General features: G+C 46.4%; 1 protein-coding gene and 1 long non-coding RNA gene across 24 annotated transcripts in view; one reads left to right on the top strand and one right to left on the bottom strand.

The window, feature by feature from the left end:
• The window catches only part of PXYLP1 (2-phosphoxylose phosphatase 1), a 62897-nt gene that overhangs the window by 17713 nt on the left and 18357 nt on the right, over positions 1-26827 (bottom strand). For 10 of the 23 annotated variants that reach the window (XM_001160134.7, XM_054682270.2, XM_054682273.2 and 7 more), the window contains one exon: positions 16561-16692. In XM_001160134.7, coding sequence (XP_001160134.3) covers positions 16561-16639 — 79 coding nt within the window. In that variant the 5' untranslated portion in view covers positions 16640-16692. Of the gene's footprint in view, positions 1-2294; positions 2459-14098; positions 14203-14477; positions 14576-16560; positions 16693-26827 lie in introns of those variants that run through there. The other 13 variants (XM_063806271.1, XM_063806267.1, XM_063806266.1 and 10 more) reach the window with 3 other exon arrangements.
• LOC107970792 (uncharacterized) lies at positions 799-9432 on the top strand. The gene is made up of 2 exons (XR_001713685.3): positions 799-892; positions 9187-9432. It is a non-coding gene; the product is annotated as an uncharacterized LOC107970792 (long non-coding RNA).

Raw genomic sequence — 26827 nt, 5'->3', positions numbered from 1 at the left:
TTTTCATAATTAAGTTTATTCATAATTAAAGAAATATAAATCAAACAGTGGACTATATTAATAATTTTTCCTCATCAAACTGGAAAATCATGTTTTAATGATAACACTCAATATTGGGAAGGGTGTGAGAAACCTGACGCTTCCAAACATCATGGGGAGGGTGGAAACCGGCACCTCTCAGGAGTGTTTGGCAGTAGCCATCAAAATGGTATATGTGCACTACCCCCGATCTCGTTATTCTACGTCTTGGAATCCATTCTGTATCTATAAAGATAGCGATGCCCACGCACAAAAATGTATGGCCAAAGAGATTCCCTGCAGTGCTGTTTGTAATAACAAAAAATGGAAATAACCTAAATATCCATCTCTAGCAGAACAGAACGTTATGTCCCTACTGTGGAATGTTCTATCCCAGTTAAAAAGAAGGGAAAAGAATCAAAGATAAATTAAGTGAAGTGAATACACCAAGTCACTGTATACTGATATAATACTCTTTGTGTAAAGAAAAAAAAAACCATAAATGCATAAATATACAGGGATTTGTTTATTACGTAAATGCATAGAAAAAATGTCTAGAAGGTTACCCATCATAACACAGCAGTGGTTTTCCTCTGGGAAAGGATGGAATGGGGTGTGAAAAAGTATTTTTACTTGTTTGTATATTTGCACACACATATATGTACAGTCATGAGTTGCGTAACAATGGGGATGCACTGAGAAATGGCCCTTAGGCAATTTTGTCATAGTGTAAACATCATAGAGTGCACTTACACAAACCTAGATGGTAGAGCTTTCTACACACCTAGGCTATTTGGTCAGCCTGCCGCCCCTAGGCTACAAACCTGAACTGCATGTTACCGCACTGAATGTTGTAAGCAGTTGTAACACAATGGTAAGTACTTGTGTATCTAAACATATCTCGACTTAGAAAGAATACAGTAAAAATATGGTATTATAATATGGCACCACTGTCATATATGTGTTCTGTCGTTGATGGAAGTCATTATGTGGTACATGACTGCATATGTATTTATAGTAAGCACATATTAATGTATTCTATATGTATAGAAATATATATTTCTGTATTTCTATGCTGTCTAGGTAAGCATTTTTTTTTTTTTACAGTGAACATATTTCCCTTCATTACTTGTGTTACCAAAACAACAATCACAGAGATACAGAACTGGTGATTCACCCACCCAACATTAGCCCTTTGGTTGCTCCTAGGGCCACTTTCTTTCCAGTAGTTGGAAGGTGCTAGGATGGCTAACACAGCCCAGGTGTTCAGAGGGAATTCACTACAGGGGGATTAGCACAAGAGCACGGAAATATAGAAAAGTGCTAAGGCAGTCTCTTAGTGACCTGGCCCTTCTGGCTGGCTCAGTCCTTGATTCTGCTCTTTTGTGAAATCTACCAAGTCCTGGCCCCTTGGCCATGCCTGTGGGCACACTCCCTTGGAGTCTGGGCCAGGGAGAGAAGCAGCTAAGGAGACAGGATAATATGAGTGACACAGAAATGGAGGGGCACAGGTGAGGACAGTGGGTGTCCTAGAATGCCCACAGTTTGCTAGTTCATCTATAAGCACCCGGGGTGAGGCCTGTTGTGGCTGCCATTTGGGAACCATGGTGGTTGGGTGCAAATGACCCACCCATGACCCAAGGAAGCAGTGGTTTGAAAACCACAGATAAAGATCAGAATGAGACCTTCTGTCCAGAAAGATTTTATCTGCTGCTTCCTCTGGTATCTGGGCCTGTCAACTGTGTCTACTAGTTCAGAGTGTGAGATCACCCTGTACTATTTGTGCCTCCCTGAGTCACCAGGACATAGCATCAGTTCACAAGGGGCCTTCCCAATACCAGGCATTCAAAACAGGTCCTGACGCATAGAAGCTGTGAGGAGAAGTCTCCCCAGCTCCATCTTGACCCCAATCCCAACTTGGTTCTCACTGTTCTGAGCTGCTCTGAGCCACCCCACCCCACAGGATGTTTCTCGCCTATGCTCCACCGTTTGTTGGCAACTCTACTCTCACCCTCTGCTCCCGAAATCTGGCCAACACTGTAACTGATCCTAGGGTCACCTCCTCCAGGAAGCCCGCCCTGAATCCCCAGTTCCCACATCCTCTTCTATGAGCCTACCCAGTTCCTGCTGCCGTCATGGCTCACAGCATAGTATATGCAAGCAGGGGTGTCCCAGTTTGTCACCCTGCCATCCCAAACATCCAGAGGGCTGGGAGTGTGCCTCTTTCACATTTATATCCCCCGCTGACTGACAGAGGATAGGTCTTCCAAAAATACCTGCTGAACTGGGGCAGACGCTGTGCTCCATGCTTTTGATGAAATATCTCATTGACTCCTCATGTGGAGCACTGAGGGTTGCCGAACCAGTCTGGGGTGAGGGGCATCCAAACAGGCTTCCCAGAGGAGACACCTAGCTGGGCCTGAAAAACTGATGAAGCTGGCTGTGTGGAGGGGAAGAGGAGAGGAGCAGAGGGGAGGCCGTGAAACACAGCCAAACATGGCAGATGAGGGTCAGCAAGCTGGCTCAGGATACGCCTTGGGTCCTGTAAGGCCTGGTCAGGTTGGCCTCACCAGGGTCGATGTGCAGGCCGGGCTCCAGGAGGAAGGCTGGGAAGGGGCCTGGAGGAGCAGACCCCGGGCTGCAGGCCGCCTCTGCCCTGGTGCTGTGCTACTCACCACATCAGCTCTTGAGGCTTGCCCCGATCACCTAGATAAAGGGAGCTGAGGGACAGACCCAGGGGCTGGGGGCAGACACTGCTCCAGGACACTGCTCCTCCCAGCAGGCTTTGCCCAGGCCCCCCATGCCTCTAGCTGTCCTGTGGGACAATTAGAAACTCTGCTGACCTCAGGCAGATGACAGCAGCTCAGATGTCACAGGGCAAGAGAAAGAGGCTGTGGGGGCATCAGAAAGAATAGTGGGCAGATAAACAGATGGAAGGGTAACGAGTTTCATTATGTAGGTGGGAAAACCCATGAATCTAAATGAGTGCCCTGGGGCCACTGTGCCACCAGGACCAACACGAATAACAGGATACGAGATATCTTTTACTGATGATTAACTCTGTACCAACGGGCATGCAATTTCTCTGTGGTGTGATTACCAAGTAGGAGGGCAAATTTCCATAAGCTACCTTTGGAAATAAGCCTCTCTTTTATGGCGGTGTTCTCTGCTCATCTCATCTACGATCACTTTCATCCTGTCCACACATCTATAACCCTCATGTGTAAAGATGCCGACAAGGTCTCAATTTCAAAGAAATGGCAGAGAACATGACCTCTAAAGCATCTCCTTGGGACCCTCCCTCTCAAAAGCAACCAACAAATTTCTTAGAATCATAAGTAAAACAACCAGATGCTATCCCACGCAGGCTCCCTCCCCACCACCCTTCCCCACCCCATCTCCCGAATGCACAGTGGATGACTCTGTATGTATTACTAGTAAACATTCCCATAGCTATAGCTAGGATGCAAGCCAAACTGATCCTCTCTCTGCTTTTCCCAGCTTTGGATCTCAACCTAGGAAGAGTAACCATCAGCCAGACAGTAGACCTTAGGCAGAGGCAGGTCAAGGGAATTACCTAAGGTCCTGAAGCCTGTAAGCCCGGACCTGCTCACCCACTAAGCTCAGTATTTATGCATTTGTCCATCTGGCCATCCAACATGTATGGAGCACATGCTGGGGATTCTTCAGAGAATAAAATGGACAAGGTCTCTGCCCTCACGGGGTTTACAATCCAGTTGCGGGGGACAGTCAGACATTAAATAAGAAAAGGTGGGGAGAAAGCACATGGACCATAAGGAGAAAATAGCCTTCTCAGGCACGGGGCCCCCTGCACTCACTGGTTGCTGGTTAGGGGGTGCAAGTATGGAAACGATGCAGTGAAGACATGGATATAAAGGAAATATTGGGAAGTTACCAGATGTGATGGTTAATACTGGGTGTCAACTTGATTGGGTTGAAGAACACAAAGTATTGCTCCTTGGTGTGTCTATGAGTGTGCTGCCAAAGGAGATTTACATTTGAGTCAGTGGGCTGGGAAAGGCAGACCCACCCTTCATCTGGGTGGGCACCATCTAATAAGCTGCCAATGCAGCTGGAATATAAGCAGGCAGAAAAAATATGAATAGACAGGCTGGCCCAGCCTCCCAACCTACATCTTTCTCCCATGCTGGATGCGCCCTGCCCTTGAACATCGGATCCAAGTTCCTCAGTTTTGGAACTTGGACTGGCTTTCCTTGCTCCCCAGCCTGCCGACAGCCTATTGTGGGACCTTGTGATCGTGTGAGTTAATACTTAATAAACTCCTCTTTATAAATATATATATATGTATATATTCCATTAGTTCTGTCCCTCTAGAGAGCCCAGGAGTGGTCAATAACAGCTTTAAGCAAAACACGACTTAACTAGACTTGGGTTAGTAGCGAACACTAGAAACTTGTTTAGAGAGACATGTTTCATCTAATGATGATTTGCTCATTTTGATTTTTGTTTATGCCATTGATGGTCCCCATGGAATAGAAAATAAGGAGGGAAAAGGCCAGGGTCAGAGTCAGATCATAACAGCACAGGCTGCTAGGCCACAAACCCCTGTCTAGCCTTTGAACCTTAGGGCACCTTAGTTATCCCTGAGTTACTCTGACTTGCACAAGGACACACCAGTTTCTTTCCCCTAGGGTGTCAAGCCAACCTCCCTGATATCCAGGTCACCTCCCTATACCAAGGCCCTGGGATAGGGCCAAGGACAGAAATCTACCTGCATATGTGGCCTTCTTCTTGCCTTAGGAAACTGCTGTATGCAAGCTCCTTGCAGGTGCCTTGAAACTGACTTTAATGGAGCACAATGAAGGGCCCCAACCCTGGGTCAGCTCATCTCTCCCCACTTCCTTCTGTGGCGACAGACCCATCCTCCTTTGGGAGCAGCTCCTCTTCTCATGCCAACCCCATGGCCCGGTGGGGGCTGTCATGCTGCTTCTCCAGGACCATGTCTCCACCTTGCTAACTAGCCCAGGGATGAGGACCTGACTCTAGGCAGCTGTGCCAATAAAGGGACCTTTCCAGGAAAGACAGGCTGTCCCATGTGGAAGACACTTCTGCAGTGGGAGTCAGATGGCTTCCAAACCCCTCCTTCCTGCCATCCCCATGCTTGTGTGATTTGGCTGTCAGCCTTCTTCTGATTACACAGATACCTGGCAGATTACAGTTGGGTATCAGGGACCCAGAGTTTCCCGGGAAATGTGAGCATGATGAGGCTAAAGTGTTGGCTCAGCTCTGTCTCCATTGCTCTGGGATCAGCTGCCACACAAGTCACCCCACTGACTACACCAGCAAAGAACCTCTTGGGGCCAAGGTCCAGCTCCACTATCTGTTTACCTTCCTAGCTCCAGGGTCTGCCTTGCCCTTTTTGGGACTTCAACACTGGGCTAGTCACTTCCTTAGGGGACTACAGTCACTTTTTCCTTGGAACTCCACTGACATCTGTCCTCAGTTGCCCCTGCTACCATGGTTCTGAATGCAGGGAGGTAGCCTGGGGCTGGGGGCTGCGGGCTGCAAATGAGCTATAGTATTAAAAAGATGTGAATTCATGTCCTGGCTCTGTTACCTCCTAGCTGTGTGACCTGGGGCAAGTATCCCTGCCTCTCTGTGCCTCATTTCCTTCATCTGTCAAATGAAGGTGATGATACCTACAGATCAGGGTGGTAATGATGATGTTGAGATACCACCTGTGAATGGATTCTGGTAAGGAATCAAGAAATACTATTTTCAATGTTTAAAAAGTGAGCAGGATATGGTGGTACATGCCTAGAGTTCCAGCTACTCGGGGGACTGAGGCAGGAGGATCGCTTGAGCTCAGGAGTTCGGGGCTGCAGTGAGCCCTGATCACACTACTGCATTCCAGCTTGGGTGACAGAGTGAGACTCCATCTTATAAATGAATGAATGAATGAATGCTATTTTCTACATCCATCCCCTGGATGTGATTATTCCTATTTCCTGCAGGCTCTTAAAAGGTGCTCCCTTCAACTTGGGATCTGGAAGGGATATCAAACCCATGCGTCCACCCCTTCACAAAAGCACAACCAGCCAATCTCCCTTCTCCTCTCGGCCACTCCAATTTTAGCAGCTTTTCTGGCTCCCTTAAATACATTCAGCTTATCTGAGATAGCGCCTCCTCATAAGCTAAAACACCCCCAGTCCTGCCACCTAATTTCTCCAATTTCCCCCGGCAAATAAACCAAAAGGCTCTTGAATTCTCTCTCCTTCACTGGTCTGCCAAGGAATAATGACGCGCTCTGTCAGTTCCCACAATTCCCTTAGTGCTCCTCAACCCACTAAATTATCTTAAATGCCCGCCCTGTCTCTAACCTGTACTGAATTTTAAAAGTGCATTGTAACTGTCAAATGAAAACCAGAACCACAACGAAGAGTCCACAGTTGTTATCTGCCTCTCATCGTCTGCTTTTAAAGGCTGGAGTGGGAATCATGTTATACAGGTGAAATGGGAAAAGTCAAGCCCACATTTGTAGACTTTGAGACACTTGGTTTTACATAAATGAGATTGATCAAACAGTTGAATCTGCTCTTCCCATTTTGATCTATCCACTTTGAGCTGCAATACACCAACCTTTCTTGTTTTCCTCATTCTTAATGTTGCCTCATGGTGAACCACATTAGGTAAGAATTTATTAAGTGCTTCTGATACGCCTGGTAGCCGGAGAACTCCAGCAGAGTTCAGGGCTGGGCACATCCTATCAGCCTGGAGCTCTGCTCCCTGGGCTATTTGCACACTCTATCTCCTCCCTCCTTGACCCTTTCCTCTGACATTTGCCTCTGGGACCTAAGTCCACCCATTGCTTGGGCATGGGGGCTCCCCCTGTGGCCTGGGCTTGAGCCCCAGTTGCAGCCTCTCAGAGGAGTCAGGAAACCCCACACTCTTCTGGGAGCTGCTGGTAACTGGCCTTACCCTAACAGGGCCATTGGATTAGATGATGCCAACACCAGACTCCAAATCACCACACACTCAAGACAGAAACTAGAAATAAGAGATTTCCAGGACAGGCCTCCGAAAAGAACCATGAAAAGAACCTGTCTCCTTAACCTTTTCGGGTCATGAAGGTTATGACCCTCATCTTTGAGAATCTGATGAAAACGATTGATCCTCATCTCTGAAAGATGATGTGAACACAGTCTTGTGAATTTGACTTCTGGGGGTTTACAAGACCCCTGAAACCCCATGGGACAATGCAGAAGTCCACAGGTTCAGGCTAAGAACCCAAAGTACCTGGAAACAGGTTTTCAATTTCAACACTCAAGAAGAGATGAACAGATTTTCTTTTTTCAAAATAAAAAGGGGTCATAAAAAACATGAGTTCATCCTAAAATAGTCATTCAACACTAAAGTATAAAAAGAAAAGGAAAATCACCCATAAATCCTACCACCCAGAGAACCCCATAAGGAATATTTTAGTATTTGAGTATGTATGTGCCCTGCCAGAGGCTAAACATGTGCTTCTGTCCCTGCTCCGGTGGGAATGGTGATGGATGGTCACTCAGGCCCAAGGACATTGTTCTCTCTCCCCAAGAGGAGCAAATAAGTTTCCTGTGTCTCAAAGGTCTGCAACCCACTGAGGCCACCAAACCAGCAACCTGTCCTTGAGGGTGGGTGGGTTGTCTGCCTTCTGTGTAAAGGCTCAAAAGACATAGCCAGACAGGCGAGGGGCTTTGGGGAGGCCACCTCAAGGAAAGAGAGAATGTGGCCCAGGGTGGGGCCTGCACTCTCAGGCATGTGGACATCCCACAAGAGCTGCCCCACCCTCTGGTAGATACCTAGGGGTGGTGTGGACGGGCAGACCCCTGGCCAGTGGAGTCCAGCCCCTCGGATGACACAGGGAAAAGAGAAAAGCAAAGAGAGGCAAGATGTGATGCTGAAGCTCCAGCCAGATAAATCCTAGAGAGGGGCCATGCATCCCAGCCACCTCCCCATTCTTTCCCACCTGAGCCCACCCCTGAGCTACGGCTCTGAGGCACAGGGTAACATCTGTAGTGTGTGTGACAGCCACACTGGCAGGAGGGCAGGATGGTAGTGAGGGCAGGATGGTGAGGCAGTCCCAGAGCTCCCTCTCAGGTGCCCGCCCTACTTCACCCTCGTGTACAGGATTCAGATTCTGCCCTTGTTGCCTCTTTTAGATCAGCCTCTTCCTTCTCTCTTGTGAGGTGGGGCTGCTGGTACATAACAGGGCTCTGCCTCTGATCAGCACTCACTTCATTTCAAGGTGGGCTTCCTCCTTTTAATGTCATCAGCATGGGGCCAAAGCCCTGTTGCCAAGACAACAGGGAGTGAGTGGGGTCTGCACTGCGTGGCTTGGCTCAGCAGGCGCACACTCTGCCTACCAGACTCCAGCTGGCCTCGCGCTCTCCCTGCAGTGGGTACAGCCACATAAATCCTGTGGCTTTCTATTCTGTTCATCTCTTCAGTGGATCTTAGAGATCTCCAGGCACTTTCCTGAATTCACTGAATACTTCTACTAATGCTTTCTATTTTTACTAACTAGCCATGATAGTATTTGCTCTTGCTGACTCAAGACACACACACACACACACACACACTCTCTCTCTCTCTCTCCCCCACCCACCCCCATATAAAGGTACCATTTTAAAATTTAATATATTATGCACAACCTTCCAAGTCAATGGAGACAGGTCTATGTGATCATGAGGTAATGGGGTATTTACTGTTGTACACGTTGGTTGCCTTCTCCTTTGTTTCCTATTACAAATGATGCTGCAGTAAACATCTTTAAACAGATCTCTATCCCCTCATCTAATTATTGATGAGAACTTCTTTAAGATAAGGACCTAAGAAGAAAAAAGGGAAGAAGAGAGAAAGGGAAGGAGGGAGAGAGGGAGGGAGACAGAGAGGGACAGAGGGAGGGAGGGAGACAGAGAGGGAGGGAGGCAGGTCATTATCTAGCTCCACCCTGAAAGAAAACTAGAAATGACCCACAGACATAAATGTGTCCATTCTCAGCTTGCAGAAGAACCTGCTACATGACACTCTCACCTTCCCACTCCAATGCATCTACAACATGAGCTTAAGAAATTGTGACAATAGCTTATTTGTCAGATTTAATTTTGTCACTCATCTATGGTGTTTTTTTTTTTTCACCTGCAGATATTTATGTGGCAACCGGACATAAAGCATTCTGAGGAAAAGCAAAATTAAAACTCCCAGAAATCAAACAGAAAGTAAAATCTTTAAGAAAAGGACTAAAATTAACAAGAAATACAGAATTTAAAACTTTGGTCGCAATGAAGAGATGGCGATATGACAGAACTCTCAGGCTAACAATGTAAACCTTCACTTTCAATTTCTCATACTTTTTGTCTCCAGCTGAACAAAATAAAAGCCCAGGAGGAAGCGCATTGGGGCTTTTAGAATAGAGGACACAGTACGTTAGATCCTGGGCATTCTAAGGGCTTGCATCCCCAAATCTTTTCCATGAAGCATACTGAGATCTTCACGCATCCCCACATTCAAACATACCACTCTGTACTTTTCTCCAGTGAACGTACACAGGACAAAGAACAGAGGACGACCACCTCCCCTGGCTGTGTGGCAGGACGTGGCTTCCTCAGCAGCTGAGCAGCTCACTTCCTGCTACTTTCATCAAGATGTGTGCCTCAGCAGAATCACTATCACCATATACTACAGATCTCAGGGGTCCCTGCAAAGAGTCGAAACCACAAATGCTAATGGCCATCTACAAGAGTGAGCAGGACTGAGGACACAAGGGTCTGAACCACCGAGGAAGGTGTCACAGCACCCTGGCACCTGTCAGGGCTCCTTGCTTGCCTACTCAGAGGCAGTTCTATGTTAATGTACACACTGTTCTATCAAGCATTGTTATTTTCTTTCTTAGCGGATATCAGACTGAAAGCAGCACAGAAAAAGGGAGGGGATATAGGGGATCAGGGCCACAGGAAACACGATAGCTCTGCAGGTAGAAGAGTTCCCAGGGAAACTATCGAAAACACATGCACACTCTTTCCCTCTCTCCCCCCGCCGTCTCTCCCTCTCTCCCCCTGCCGTCTCTCCCTCTCTCCCACCGCCATCTCTCCCTCTCTCCCCCTCATCTCTCCCCTCTCCCCCCATCTCTCTCGCTTCCTCTCTCCCTCTGTCTCTCCCTCTCTCACACACACAGAGCTGGCTAAGTGGGGCCTCCTCAGCTCCCCACCTGAGAACTTCTAAGCAGGTTGCCCCCTTGGCTTCTAGACCACTCCTGTCCACAGTCCACCCCCTGGCTGCTGCTGTTCTGTCTCCTTCGTGGCACCTTGTCCTCTATCTGCCCAGATTTTCTTTTGGCTCTCTCTTCCATCTGCATCACAGGGCACAAATTCAGAAGCTGACAGGGACTAGGCAGGTGGGCGCTGTGGCGACCAAGACAGCACTCTCCCCACCCAGGGAGGCAGCCCCGACTCAGCTGCCCGGCTCCTGCCAGTGGTCCCCGTAATGCTCTGTGGGCCTCAGGTTGCTGCAGAGTCTGGTTTTTCAAAGAGGAGCTGGAAGTTTACATGAAATTGCCTAGTTTTAAAACTTTGGTAAATAAATTAAAAAATCTAAAAACAGGGGTTGGGCCAAACAAAACAAGTTCACAGGCTGTTGGTCTGGAGCAGCTTCCACTGCTCCAAGGAGCCCTGGTCCTCCGGAAACCAGGGCTTCACCAGCAGGGAATACAAAGTCCCCAGATGGTGGCTTCTGACAGGGTCTCTCATAGGCCTCAGACCCTCAGGTCCACTCTTAGGCAGGACACTGCATCCACTGGGCCCGTTGGCTACCTCCAATGATGTCCATGCCCTTCAATGACTCCTCCCAGCCTGGTCTCCTTCCTGCTCTGCCCCAGATTGTCCTGCTGCTTAGGCCCTGTCCCACTTCCCTTCTTGCTCTGAGCACTTTCCCTTGGCCTCTTTCTTCAGACCCAGGGAGCCACCAGCCCTGCATGGTTGACTTCCCAGTCTGTGTTCTGAGAATTTACTTCCACCTATGGCAGACTTATCCCAGATGGAACTGAGACATTTACGTGAATGAATGCATGCATGAATGAAGTGTCTACTGAACTCCCCGAGCCAGACTCCTGGGTGCCATGGTAGAGTCCCCCTGATACCATCATCCTAGCCCCACGACACCACCCAATTAGCTAGAGTTCCACAGAACCACCATGACGTCTCTTGGCTTTGCTTCTTCCTTTCAGGGTCAATACCTTCATTGGGGCCACCCTCAGCTTGCTACTAGATGAGCAAAACAGCCTCTGAGGTGCCTCCCAGCATCACCCTTTCACCAGCCTCTGGATTGGCAGTTCTTAGATTTTGTGTGCATTAGACTCACCCAGGGAGTTTGTTAAAGATGCAGATTTCTGGGTTCCACTACCACCAAGATTCTGATTCTGTAAGGAAGGGCACAAAATGTGCTTTTTTTTTTTTTTGGTTTTGGAACATGCATTTTGACAAGCTTCCCAGGTTATTCTGATGAAGGTGCTTTGGAAAACACTGTGCTGGACTGTAGTCTTTCCAAGACACAAATCTGATGGTGTCTTCCTCGCCTCAGTGGCTCCTCACAGCCTCAGGAATAGTGTAGTGATAGGAGGTAGGTCCCAGACTTTGTTCCAACTTCACAACTACCTACAGGTGACTCACCCGGGCCTGCTCTCTCTCTCTGCCTTTGCACATTTGGCCAGGAGCACCTGTACTCAGCTGCCTCCTTGACCACTCCTGCTTTCTTTAAAGGATGAACTCAGATGCCACCTCTTTTAGGGGGTCTTCCCCAACTCCAAGCTGGATTGGGTTCCTGTACTCTAGTCTCTCATACTACCCTTCCATAAATGATCTCTAATTCATTTGTTTAACAAACACATACGTAGTGATTACTATGTGCCAGGTACTGTTCTGGGTGTTTTATAAATATTAGTTTGCTGAATCCTTTGCCAACCCTATGAAATACGAACTATCATTGTCCCCATTTTACAGATGGGGAAACCAAGGCACAGAGAGGGTAAAGAAGTTGCCTGAGGTCACATAGCTGGTAAGTGGCAGGACAAGGATTTGATCCAGGCAGTCTGACTCCAGAGCCCACGTTCTTTCTGACCCCACTGTGCTGCTGCCTCTTACCTGTCCCAGCACACAGCACCTGGTATTCCAGGGTGTCGGCTTGTGATTCTTCTCCACTGGACAAAGAGCTCCCTGGGGCCCATGAGGGATTAAACTCTCAGCCCGGGGCCTAACACACAGTGGAAACTAAAGAACATTTGCTAAAGAACAAAGTGTCACATACTCATGGCACTGGATCAATGAGAAAAGATACAATTCATAAAACCTTAGAGTTTAAAGAGACTTTAAATGGGATCAGACTCAATGACCTGTCCAATACTTTACTCTTCAAAGAGCAGCCCTCCAGAGTTTGCAGACTCCAGTGACGGAGAACACACCATCCATTCCACCTCTGCATGGCACTGACTTTTAGGAAGTTCTACCATATGCTTAACTGAAATGTGTCTCCATGTTCACCTCCTCTTGCAGAAAGGGCCCTTCAGATATTGACAGCAACCCTCACTCTCATTTTTGCAGGTTAGTCCTCCTCTTTTCCCACTGGGAATCTGAATCTCCAGTTCACCTTCAGCATTTCCTTTGACTCTGCTCTGGCCAATCGGGGCCCTGACCAAGAGGGAAACCCCAGATATGGGTGCCATGTGCTCAGTATAAATTAACCCCATCATGGCCAACGCACTCTGATTAAAAACAAATGCATGCGTGATCTATTTCAAAAGCTTTCCCCACCAAGTGGCTGAAGTAACATAAACTCTGGCAACTTCTGGAACACCAGGAGCCCTGGTTTCTGATGATGGTGCACTATGATGGAACTCTGCGCTGGTTTGCTTAAAAGGTTTATGTTGGCTATGCTTCCATGAGCCAAGGGTTTTCCCGTATCTCCGTTCTCACAGCAACCTTGCAAAACAGCAATAATTAACTCTATTTTACAGAAGAAGGAATAGGACACACAGCCACTTAGGGAAGCTGACATTCAAATTATGATTCTAGAGCCTGCGTGCTCCTGTCACACCACCATTTTGGGAATGGTGGTCAGAACATGGAGAAATGAGCATAAAATCAGCATTAAGAAAATGCAAGGGCCAAGGAGGAAAGTGAATGATTACAAATGAGCACAAGAAGTGGAAACATAACTCATGATTCCTAAGTCTTCACATCCTGACAGTCTTTCCTTGCTGCACTAAAGGAGTCCTTTAATTTGAAGTTATTTTTCCACTTGTATGTATTTTAACTACAATAACCAAAAATATCTATGCCTTGCCTGTTCCCTTCTACAATTCAAACATCAGGAATTTCAGAATGTTTCACCTTCCAAACACAAAACATTAAAGACTTGAAAACATAGACTTATTTTTATTAAAGACAATTAGCATATAGCAAGTCATTAGCACCATTTAAGATGAACATATTTTGAGAAACTGTGAACAGTATCTTAATCTTTTCTGTATTTCCTTACTACCTCCACTTCCACAGTGTAGAAAAACGTCAAACACACATAAGCACTTAATAAATATATGTGGGTTCACTACATACTTTCTGTATCCAGAGGAAGACGTACTTATTTAAGCAATCTGATTTTTGAATCGTAACCTGGGCTATTTCTTCTTCACATTCAAAACATCAGGAAAAGAAAACTACCAATAAGACCAAATAAGATATATGATCATTTCAGATAACAAAGCTATATTCTTTACTTAAAGCATGAGAAAACCGAGTTATACTTAGTTGCCTCAAATATGTTACTTAAAGTAATTATATACGCTAATTTGGTATTCAAAAATAAGTAAAAAGAAATGGTAAAGAAAAAAGTCCATATATTTTAGGATAAGAATGAGAACATAAGTGGTATATAAGCGAAACCTGTGCGTTATGAATTAGTGCTGTTTCTTACAGTATAATAATAAGCAACCAATAAAGCAATTAAATAAATGGAGCAATTAAACTCACTTCTACAGAAATGGGGAAATTCCAAAGTTACAGTTTACCTAAAAGAAGAGCAGTAAGAACGTCCATATCTTAATATCTTTCCGATCTCCAACGTATCCAAGAATAAAGAGCTCAGACCCAGACAGGCTAATTTACCCTGCAAAATTTTCCTTAAAAAACTATGGCTGAAAATTGGCTTTCCTAAAACAGAAGGTACTTTCAGAAGAGTTATATAAGCAAAACACACAGGCCAATTCAGTGACGTGGAAACCAGCTCATGCAAGAGAAATGCCACAAACACAAGTAACACACATTCATGTCTCAGAACCTGTCAGCCTCTCAAAATAAAATCAGGGTTGATTGTAACATCCTACCTCTCCAACCAAAGGATGGAAAATTTTTAATGAAAATTTATAAACAAACTACTGAAAATCTTACCACACTTTTTGGAAAGGATTCATATTTTACAATTCATTTGCCATCTGGAATATTTTTAAACTTCTGATGCCCACCTTCTTTTGACCTCTTTTCCAATTCTGGAAGGATAAAACGAGTATTTTAAATTCTTTTTACTATTAGAAATAGCCTGTCATATGCATGTACATGGAAATATGTCACAATTGGAAGTGAATCAGGGAAACTTCCTCAAAGCCTCCTCTCTTGAAACCACCTCCTCCTAGAGCCAAGCCTTCCCCATGTTCCTCTGTGCACTCATAACATCCCACTTACCGAGCCACCTGCCCTTCTTTCCATCATTCAAACTGCAACAGAAATGCCCCTCCTCACACAGCTGTCCTGGGTGGTGTGGGTGCCAACTGCTTGTCTCCCACCCATCAGGGTGAGGTGGTTAAATGGAGAGAAGGCAGGTGACAGCAACAACATAATTCCTGGCATCACACAGATGTTTTCTCAGCTTCAAATACACAGCAACAGAAGGAAAGAAAATAAGGTTCCATCTGCTTTTTAGAGCAGGCATGGATTCATGCATTCAGCAGACATTTACAAAATATTACTACGTGCTAGGCAGTGCTGGTTCCTGGGATACAGAGAGAAACAGGATGTGGTCCTGCTCTCAACGAGCAGACAATCTGGTAGAAGGAAAAGACACAAGAACTGAAAATTATACTAGTGCATGGTTAGTGAAAGGAGGGGGCCGGGCATGGTGGTTCACGCCTGTAATACCAGAACTTAGGGAGGCTGATGTTCTTACTGCTCTTCTTCTACGTAAACTGTGACTTTGGAATTTCCCCATTTCTGTAGAAATGGAGTTTAATTGTTCCATTTATTTAATTGCTTTATTGGTTGCTTATTATTGTGCTGTAAAAAATGGCACTAATCCATAATGCACAGGTTTATGCTTATGTAACACTTATGTTCTCACTTGAGGTCAGGAGTTTGAGACCAGTCTGGGCAACATGGTGAAACCCTGCCCTGTCGCTATAAAAATACAAAAAATTAGCTAGGTGTGGTGGTGCACGCCTCCAGTCCTAGCTATCCAGGAAGCTGAGGCGGGAAGATTACCTAAACTCCTAAACTCGGATGTTGAGTCTGCAATGAGCTGTGATCGTGCTACTGCACTCCAGCCTGGGCAACGGAGTAAGACCCTATTTCAAGAAAAAAACGGGGGAAGGAAGGAAGGAAAGGAGGGAGGGAGACAGGTTCAAGGATTCAGGGCATCCTGATATATATAAAAGAAGCACCAAACCCTTAAGTATTCCTGGAAGGGTCCTAGAGGAGAAGAGGCAAGGGCTGAAAGGAAAACAATGAGAGGGGGTGAGGAGGAGAACGCTCTTGGCAAAGGAGCACCAGGATCTGAGCACAGAAGAAGCAGAGAGGGGCCACAGGAGGGCAAGGGGCCTCTCAGAAGACCATGGGCCACCACTGAGGTGTTGCCACTAAGGAGGTCCTGGGGCCAGATCTGTGTCTGAGAACAGCCACTCTTAGGTGAGCTGTAGTGTGCACAGATTTGGGGCCTGGCCTGAGCCTAGGAATCTCAGTGGAGGATGCTACATGGTGAGGCCCATGGCCTGGTTTTATCAGAGTCCTCCTGTCTCGTCACAGGGGATTTCCCATGCAGCCCCTGCTGCCTGGGGGGTGGGTTTGATACTGGTGACCTAATCTCCCCACCCTCCCCGAAACAACTCCAGCCCCGCGGCTGACTGAAGGCTAAACAGACACCCAACTTGCAAGGACCCAATCAAAGGGCCAAACACCTCTGCTCTGTGTGGCTCAGCATAAGAAGTCAAGCAGGGCCACTCAGTGTCTCCATCTGGTGAATCTGAACAAAAAATCTGGGAATAACCAGGCAGTTCAGGAATTCATGCAAAAGTCAAAAGAACACACAGAACACTGCTCGGTGGTTTAGGATCCCTCCTTGCAACCGGCCACTGTGAGTGCCAACAATAAAAAGACTTCGTTGTCTTCAGCCTCATTGTTCATTTATAAAACAAGCCTTTGGGGCCTCCTTGTTTCCTATGAAGCCCCTACCCTCCCACGACCTGCGGGGCCCGGCTCTACTCACAGAACTGCAGGCTGAGGCTCACAAAGGCCAGCAGCGCAGCCAGGGCCAGCAGCAGCAAGAAGCGGTTGCGGAAAAGCATTATTAAGTATTCTATTTTCTCTTCATGGTTTCACCTCAAATCGGGAACATGTCCTGTGAATAAAGCAGAGGTGATAAATGAGTGTTTAGAGGTGGAAAACTAAATTTGTCAACTGAAAATAACCAAACTTGTCAACTGAAAATAATCTGATTAGCCCAGTCCCCTGGCAGGGAAGCATGCATCTCTAGCTGGAGAACAACAGCATGCTCTATGATTAGTCTTTGCCCCCAAATAAGCCCAAGCGAGAATGCTCCCTTCAAGTTAGTAAGCAAAAACTAGTTCCTGAATGCTTTATCTGACATCAACAAGGAATGAGATATTTTACAGACATGACCTTCCCAAGGAAAAACGCAAAGGATGTTTATTGGGTATTTACAATGTGCTGGACAATAAGGGAAATCTTCACACGGACTCATCTTGCTGTGACCTTTAACCTTTAAATCTTCAAGGTTTTTTGGTGGACATTCTGCTGAAATGATCTTGGTATTCTTTAATTGTAATTGTTAATCTGAACAACAATCATCACAACATGTCCCCCAATGCCTTGGGGGATGGTCTGGGTGTGCAAAAGGATTTGCTCCTACACTGACTAGCTCCATCCGCTAATTGAGACCTCCCTTCATCCTGGACCACTAAGCCTGTTTCAGCTGTATCCATGGGTCTTCTGGAAGCCTCGTCCTGCCTATTCAAAATTCCCCTAACCACATTGGAAGTGTGCAAGAGGACTTTTTAAAAAAGCTGAATAAGGTCCTAAATGTCCCTTCTGTGGAAAAAAAAAAATGAATGACTACTATAACTTTTACCCTATCAGTTTTAGAAGTCAAGTTTATTTCCTGGTTCTCTTTGGGATTTTAAAGAGAACTTGCAAACCATAGTCTCTTTAGAAAAGGTTCTTAAACTACAGTTAGATTGTAACGGTAATTTCAAACTTGAATCTTTTCCCCATTCAAATATAATCTTCTTCAGAGACCAGACAGACAAAATCAGATAAAAGCTCATCTGCTAATGTGTGAGGGCTGCGTAACTGTGAATATAACTGAATATAGCCATTGAGCTGTACACCTGGGGTGAATCCTATCTCAATAAGCTGTACTATGAAAAGCACATCCTTTGGGAATGAAGCAGGAGCCAGACTCCCAGAGCCCCTCGCCTACCACCTCCTCCCCAAGGGCCCAGTAGGTGACTTTGAAAACCCACTTGTTTAAGGGACCTGTCAGACTTTCTACCAAAAGAGAACATTTGCTAACAGATTGATGAAAACACACTTGCACCTTACGATTGCGCCTGTGTGTCCAGCAACCAGCATCTCTGCTAACAAACAGATCCCAATTTCATTTTATTTATTGATTTTGTGGTTTTGTAACTCTATTTGGCATATGTGACAATCAGCAGTTAGTTCTCATCCACATTGACTAGATTTTTGAATGTGGTAACAGGTACATAGGTAACCAAATATAGAGCTTGTTTGTTGAAACTTCATCCTCATTACGTTTCCTGGATAGCCGCGCATGACGGTATGGGACGTGCCTTAGTCCTCTGGCCCAGACAGCTTTGTTGAACCTGGTATGAATGTGCACATCTGAAGTCCCCCTCTCCTTCAATCTCTCTGAGTGCTGGAGAGGCACGCTTCTTGAAGCCCCTTCTTGAATATGCTTCTTGAATGTGCTTGTGAATATTGATGGTGTATTTTCAGGTCACCGTCTTGTTAATGGCGGAATGGCCCTTCTTCTTGCCACCCTTCTTGTGGGAGCCATTCTCCCAGGCCCAAGATGGAAAGGAAGAGCTTGAGGGAAATGCTTCTGTCCCATGAGTCACTATCCCTAACCAAGAGTCAGTGCCTCCGTGCCTGAAGCTCAGTACTACACGTACACATGTTCTCCTGCACATCCCTCCCTCTGCAGCTCTGGTGCAAATCTTGTCTTCAGGCCTCTCACTCTGGGCCTGGGAAGCCACTGTGCTGGCCCTGGGGAATCATCCACCCCCGGTTTCTGATGCCACGTGGTGTCTTTTGTGCCATCACCTCAGAGGCCGACCTGCCTGCTGGTTGCCCTGCGTTTGCATGTGGGAGGCGAGGGCCTTGTTTCTGCTGCTGAGTCATGTCTTGTCCCTCAACTACTTCCTGCTTCCATGCTCTTAAGGGATTTCCCCCTCTCTGACTTGTGGGAGAGGCCAGTAGAACAGCTAAGTATGTTTCCTATGGTCTTACTTGACACTGCATTTTCTTCTTTCTCTCTCTTTTTTTTTTTTTTTTTTTTTTTGAGACAGAGTTTCGCTCTTGTAGCCCAGGCTGGAGTGCAGTGGTGCGATCTTGGATCACTGCAACCTCAGCCTCCTGGGTTAAAGTGATTCTCCTGCTTCAGCCTCCCCAGTAGGTGGGATTACAGGTGGCTGCCACCACACACCCGACTAATTTTTGTACTTTTAGTAGAGACAGGGTTTCACCACATTGGCCAGGCTGGTCTCGAACTCCTGATCTCAGGTGATCTGCCTGCCAAAGTGCTGGGATTACAGTTGTGAGCCACTGTGCCCGGCTGACACTGCCTTTTCATAAGGGATTAGCCACAGTATGGTTTACAGTTGTCTTCAGGCGGGCATTTGGTGGAAACAGTGGCTACTTGCTATAAGTCTCAGTTTTATAGCATGGTAAATTGTTGCAGTAACAGCCCCCAATTTTTTCATGCCCTTTGTATCCATGGGCTTACCCGGTCTTTTCCTATACTGACTTTTGGCTTGGCCAAGGAACTTGTTTTGGCCATGGGACAATAGCAAATGTGTTACAAGCAGGGACTTGAAAAGTACTTATGCATTGGGGCTTGTCTTCCTTTACTACTTTTCCAACACTGAGACCACCATGTGAAGACCCTAGGCCAGACTGCTGGGGCATGAGAGACCACATGGAGCCAAGGTAAGCAGTCCCTGCTGAGGCTCCCTTGAAACAAACTGTGGTGACAGTTTGCTGTCACCACAACTGTGAATGAGGCCATCCCAGACCACCCTGCTCCAGCCACACCACCAGCAGATGGTTATCAGTGGTCTGCTCAGACTAAAAGAACTGCATGGTCAGTCCCCAGAATTATAAGCAAATATAATGGTTGCTATTTTAAGCCAGTAAGTTTTGGGAGCTTGATACAAAGCAAAAGCTAACTGATACAATAAATGGGAAATGCCTTGCATCTTCCCCAGGAAATTCTAAGCCAGGATCTAGATCTCAATATCCTCATCTGTAGGCACGACATGAAAATCTCCATCTTGTCTACGTTCTTTAATATGCGGAGTGCTTTTTGGGAAAACAGCTATATTTAGTTTTAGATTTAAATACGTTAGGTTAACCAGATGGCTGGGATCGTGTAACTGCCTGACTGCTTCTAGTCTGCACTGCTGACATCTCCACCAATCTGTGACTTTTCATTTGCTGAACAGTGGGAACATCCACCGTTTCCCCTTGATACTCTCTGGGGTCTGCACCCTCCCACTTCTGACTCTCCTCTGATAGCCTCTAGCATGGTCAGCATTTCCATTATTTCTACTTGTGCTAGGGAGTAGTCTGGTGTGATCACAGCCCTAGGGGTGTATGTACACAGCCTGGCCAGAGGAACACCGAATCCCAGGATGCCTTCTTTTGGAGCCCATTTCACTAGAAAACTTGAAGATAATGATCATACTTTAGTCTTGGTTTATTAAAATGGCTAAATAATGATGATAGAATCCAAAATTCACACGGATTTGAAGAAGTTTGCACCTGAAGCTAGGACCCCAAGGAGTAGGGGTGTGTGTGTGTGTGTGTGCGCACGTGCATATGTGTGTGTGTGTGTGTGTGTGTGTATATGTGCACGTGCCTGTGTCCAACATGAGAAGTGGAGTGCGTGGTTCTGCTGCTGTGGGTGTTTCTTTGCTGGAGACACTTCAGTGGAAGAGACTGAAAGGAGCCCTAATGTGGTGTAAAGGACGAGGCTCCAAAGATGGGCAGATCTGTGTTCAATTCCTAGCTCTGCTGCTTATTTTCTGTGTGTCTTGACAACTGGCTCCACCTCTCTGAGCTGCAGGATCCTGCTTTTTAAATAAGACTGAGGATAAGAGACAAAAGAGCAGGTGGCGGTGGGGAGCAAATCTCACAACAGGCAGAGCCCTGCTGTCGAGCAGATATGTACTATGTCTGACTTCCACACTCCGGAAGAATCACACAGACACCTATACCACAATCTAAACACAAGGAGTCACCCTTTTCCTTGAACTATTGCTTCTGCTCCATGCTGTGGCTCTGCTTTCAAATCCTGGCCACCGGCCCCTCCCCTACTCACTGGCCCCATCCCATCCATCAGGGTAGGCAGCCACGTCTGCAACCATGTTCATGGCTCCTCTGCCACCATGAGCCTTCCTGGGGGCTGACTCAGCTGCTGTGTCCCTGCCTTGCCCTAGGTTTTCCAGCCTGGAACATCTGCCTCAGCTTCTGTTGGGCCCCACCCCAAGAGGATGAGGTACCAGCCAACTGGCTCTTTCTGGCACTGTGGTTCAATCTCCAGCCTGAGTTTTCCAGAGCTCCCTTTCCCCCTTTCCATCTCCAGGTAGGTAGGAGGCTCCTACAGCCACTCAAGAAGTCACGCAGTCCTTGGTTCCCTTCCTGCCATCTTCCTGCACTTCTTTCCATAGGAGCTCTGCGCCTACCCCTGGGGTCTATAGCAGCTCCTCAAGACATCTGGTGAGACTCATACAAGTCATGCCAGGCGACAGCCAGGATTCTGAGCCCAGAGCAGGACCCCCACAGCCTGCTTGCTCACAGCCCTAAAAATAAGATCCACAGGAAGAGTCCCTGCTTCACCGGCAGGGTGAGGTGCTATGGGATTACAGCTCCCACATCTTCTAATCCCCAAACATCTCTCAAGTCCCATCACCTTCTGTGGAAAAGATGCTCTTGGCTCAACATGGCATCATGACCAAATCCAATTCCCACAAATACTTCTGTGTAAACAACTGTTATATGTCCAGGCTGAACATAAAATAGTTGTCAGTCATCACATGTCTGTTGGGCACAGCTGCAGTCCCCTGTGCTAAACCCACGTGGTACAAATATCTGAAACCTAGAAATTGAATTATTACTCTGAATTCCTGATGAAACAGCAAAAACAAAACAAAAAACAGAAAATCCAGCTAACTCAATTCAACCTTATTACAAGTCTGAGCTGTGAAAGAAAAGATTTTAGAATACAATTTTGAAACATAGTACTAGTTAATAAGCAGTTCCCATTACATTATGATGAATACCATTTCTGAATTAAAAGGAAAAAAAGAACATGTCAAAGGCATTTTTACAAGCTACCATTCTACCACCAGAGAGTTCCAGAGCCCAAGCCTTGGCCTATTTTTTACCTTGTAAGAGCTGAAAACACCACATCTAGTGACAAACTCTGGTCCAGGCTGTCCTTCAAAGTGTACAGAATTTAGGGTTTTAAACATGACCACAATTGCTAGAAAGAAAATGTACAATTACCTTTCATTTGTGCAGTTAAAATACCATTACCAAGAATAGAAAGGTAGTATTAAAGAAAATGCTTCAGATGTATTCTACACGTTGATTTTTTTGGTCAGAATTATTTTGGCCTAAGTAAATACAGCATTATAATTAAAAAAAAAAAACCCTTCAAGTCTGCAATTGTGAACAAAATATGAGTCAAGCAAAGGTAAAAGCTATATCTTAATAGTTTCCCTTCTCCAAAGTCACATCAAAGTGGAGTTTAATTGCCAAATCAAAGATGCTTGCCCAAGAAAAACCAACCTTGAAGTCTGATGAAGATGCGCAGATTCCAGAGCCTCCTGGAAACCCCAGGAAGGCACCTGGGATGAAGGGGCTGTGAGTTCACAGCAGTTATTCACATTCCAGAGTTCTCCACTTAATTTGCAGGCTCATTTCTAAAAGCTGAAGCCAGTTCACGCACTCATTCATTCAGTCAGTCAATTCAAAATAACATTTCCTGAGAGCCAGTAAGTGCCAGGCACTATTCTAAGTGGTAAGAACACAGGACACAGGATACAGGACACAGTTTTTGTCATATGGAAGGTCCCAGCTGAAAGGCACTAGAGTATTTATGGGAGAAATGATACAAGACCTAGGACTTGCTTTAAAATATTCCAGAGGGGCCGGGCGTGGTAGCTCATGCCTGTAATCCCAGTACTTTGGGAGGCCGTGGCGGGCAGATCACTTGAGGACAGGAATTCAAGACCAGCCTGGCCAACACAGCGAAACCACATCTTTACTAAAAATACAAAAAATTAGTCGGGCATAGTGGTATACACTTGTAATCCCAGATATTCAAGAGGCTGAGGCATGAGAATCGCTTGAGCCCCGGAGGTGGAGGTTGCAGTGAGCTGAGATTGCGCCACTGCGTTCCAGCCTGGGTGACAAAGAGAAACTTCATCTCAAAAAATAAAAATTATAAATATATTCATAATTTATATATTATATATAATATACATATCTAATATATATATTAGATATATATATTCCAGAGGAGATAAAAAGGTTGAGGGGAATAGATGAAATAAGATTGGCAAAATGGTGACAACAGTTGAAGCAGTGTGACAGATCCTTGAGGGTTCATTATCTGCTCCTCTCTGCTTCTGCTTCTGTGTATGTCAGAAGTTAAAGGTGTTTTTTTTTTTTTTTTTTTAGAAAAGTTTCAAGAAGTTTTTTTAAAAACAGAAGTGTAGAGTCTGGCGAGGGAAGTAGGGAGTAAACAGATCACTAGGCTCTATCAAACCAGTGCTATCAGGAGGAAAGAAGACTGCATCCAGGCTAGGATACGGCAGATTGGATTTCTGAAGTGGCAATGCCAGAACTCCATCTTGAAGAGCAGATTGGTGTTGGTGCATCTGTGATTGAATTTTAGGAAAACAGAATGAACTCAAGGGATGGTGTTAAAGGTGGTGGGGAGGTATTGGGTTGTGAAAGGAGCCAGAGAAGGGAGATGATACATCCAACACTGATACATGCAGGGAAGTGTTGTGCCTAGGGAAAGCCAGCTGCCCAGAGGCCACACAGGCGGAGCTGGGGTGCCCCTGCCATGTCTGGGTCTGCTTCTCCAAGGGATGGGCTTGCCTGGCCCAGCACCCACAGCCCTCTACCCAGGCCAGCTTCCCCACTGACCTCAAGGTGTCCTACCATCAGTGGGACCAGAAAACACACTCACTGATTCTCCCTCCCTCCCTGGAGTGCCCTCTGGGCACTAAGCTGACTGAGCTGCAGGATGGAGCGGGAAGAGGGGTCTGATTGCAGGATCCACACCACCAGGCAGGCCAGCTTGAAAGACAGGCCCACTTCATGAACCTACCCTTATTTTCTAGGGCCAGGGTCCTATCTCCTCCCAACACCTGGCCTCCTTGGGGAATACTGGACAGGAACAGGCTCAGAGGCCTCCCTGCCCCTCTCAGCAGGGGCAACATATTGAAGGATATCTAATAGTCATGAGGCGTGGCTCCCCTGGAACATTTTGCACTTTGCCGCACCACAGACCCTCCCAGGCACCTCTCACCTGGGGGTCTCCTCCTGAAAAACAGCCTGTCTTCTACCCTAGGGTGGTGAGGGGTGATTAGACCTGCGTCACTGTCATGCCCAGATGTGATGTAGAATGGTAACAGCCGCCTCTTGGCTGTGGGGAAGCCAGTGGGGAGCTGAGGTGGTGCTATGGTTTGGATATGTGTCCCCTCCAAATCTCATGTTGACATGTGATCCCCAGTGTAGGTGGGGCCTAGTGGGAGGTGTTTGGGTCATGGCAGTGGTTCCCGCATGAATGGTTTGGTGCCGTCCTCTTGCTGGTGAGTGAGCTCTAGCTCTGTTAGTTCACGTGAGAGCTGGTTATAAGGCGCCTGGGACCTCCTCTTCTCTCTCTTGCTCCCGCTCTCACCATGTGATACGCTGGCTCCCCCTTTGCCTTCCACCATGATTGTAAGCTTCCTGAGGCCTCAGCAGAAGCAGATGCTGGCACTACGCTTCTTACAGCTTGCATAACCATGAACTAAATAAATTTCTTTTCTTTATAAATTACCCAGTCTTGGGTATTCCTTTACAACACAAAATGGACTAACACAGGGGGTGTGCTGATCAGTGCTGCAGATTGATCCTGAAGCAGGCCCTGAATAAAGGGCAGCACCAAACTCAATGTTCTTTGCCCTGCTTTAAGGACCTGTTATGATCTGGCCACACCCCATAAATCCCACCTCATTTCCCAGTCATACCCACAATAGGCTGTTAAATGCATGGGCCTGGGGTCAGCTGGCTAGGTCTAGAGCCCTGCTCTACCTGATAATGAGCCACAGTTTCCTCATCTATGAAGTGAGAACAATCTCTGAGCCCATTTCATAGGTTGTATAGGGAGGGAGTCGTGGGGTTAAGATATGTAAGGAACATGGTACAGTGCCTAGCCTCTGATAAGCTCTCAGTAAGTATTAGCCGTGATTTTGCTGATGGTTTTAATACCCACCAGCCACAAGTGAGCTACTTACCCTACTTCTCCCTTGTCTTTGTTCCCTCTCCCCAACTCTAGAAATAGAATCTCCACTGGACCATGCCAGAGAAAGTCAGAGTTTGAAAAGGTTTTAAATATCATTTGGTTCAAACCCCTTCATTTACCTGAAGAGAGGCCAGGGCAGGTCCGAGGGGCAAAAGGCTCCAAGCTGCTCAGGGAGGCTGGCCTGCATGGCTGAAACCCTTGCTTCACATTCAGAGTGGTACCCAGCAATCTGCCCTTGTCACGTTCTTCTTCACTGTAGCAGACACACTATGTGGCAGATGCTTCTAACTGCCCCAAGTGTCTATTCCTTCCTTCCTCTTATGAACAGAACCCTCTGGAGTTTAGCTGGATACATGGATACATGACCATCCAGCTAGAGAGAATATTTCCTAAACTCCCTTGCAACTGTTGTAGTGATGTGATCAAGTTCTTCCAATGAGTCGTGATTGGACGTAATATGGCCATTCCAGATCAAAAGGAAGCTGCCTGCCCCAGACCATCCTGACTTTTTTCTTCTCCTATTCCAGGCTCTGAAACACTGGCATGATGAGGAGCAACTTTCACCATGCAGATGGAAGCAACATCCTAGTGGATGACAGAGAAGGACCCTAGATAACCCCAAGGGGCAAGGCCACCCATTCCTTGATTGCCTTCCAGCTCAAATCATTTTGGGAGAGAGAAATTAATCTCACAGCATTTTAATCCATTGTTATTTCACTTCTGTTTAAGCAGACAAACCAATTTCCGATCTAGAACTTGCTGTTAGCAGAACGCTGGTACTCTTCATGGGGCTCCCTTCTGGAGGTGTAATGAGTAAGTGCACAGGCGTTCATGAGCTGCATTAGGCAGAAAACCTCGTCACTGACCAGGCTGAATACCACTCTTAGATATGATATGAGACACTGTTGTGGTCACCTTTGTTCTTTTTGCACTTTAGTTTTTGTTTTATCTTAAATAATTCATGTATCTATAAAGATGGCTTGGCTGCAGGTAACAGAAAACCCTAGCAAGCAAAGAGACTCATCCACATTCTCACATGACAAACCATAGTATTAGGTAGGACAGCAGCTCCAAGGCTAGTTGATTCAGCAACTCCAAGCATCAATGGGAAGCCAAGAGCTTTCCATGTCTGTCCTCTTACTAGGCTGGCTTCTCTCAGGGTCTCAAGCTGGCAGCCACACTGCCAGGCATCACAGCCATACTCAGCCATGGGCAAAGGCAGAAGGGATAACTCTGTTCATCTCTACTGGAAGCAAAGAAACCTTCTCCAGAAATCCCTCCCCCAGGCTGCCCATCGCATCTCACTGGCTGAAGTGTGTCATGTGCCCACACTCAAACCAATCACTGACACTGGGAATGGATACAACGACTGGGTGGAACCAATCAGGATGCACCTCCTGGCAGAGGCCCACACAGGGATAGAATGGGCAGAGACCTGAATAGAGTCAGGGCTCTGTTAGGAATCAGTGAGCAAGGGGATGTTTGCGACAACTCACAACTGGAGAAGGTGTGACAACATGCACAATTATTCTAAAAAATTATTTTTAAACACAGTCATCTGATGACAGTACCACAACTTTTCAGATCCAATAATCAAAACACATACAGTCATAATTATATGTTTAAAAAACATCAGTGCTGGTTTGCTCAGGTGTAATTCAGCAGAGACAAACAGCAGAGCAGCCTC

The sequence above is a fragment of the Pan troglodytes genome, chromosome 2 (assembly GCF_028858775.2).
Source record: "Pan troglodytes isolate AG18354 chromosome 2, NHGRI_mPanTro3-v2.0_pri, whole genome shotgun sequence".
In the NCBI taxonomy this organism is placed as follows: Eukaryota; Metazoa; Chordata; class Mammalia; order Primates; family Hominidae; genus Pan; species Pan troglodytes.
This window is presented reverse-complemented; position numbering and strand designations above follow the sequence as displayed.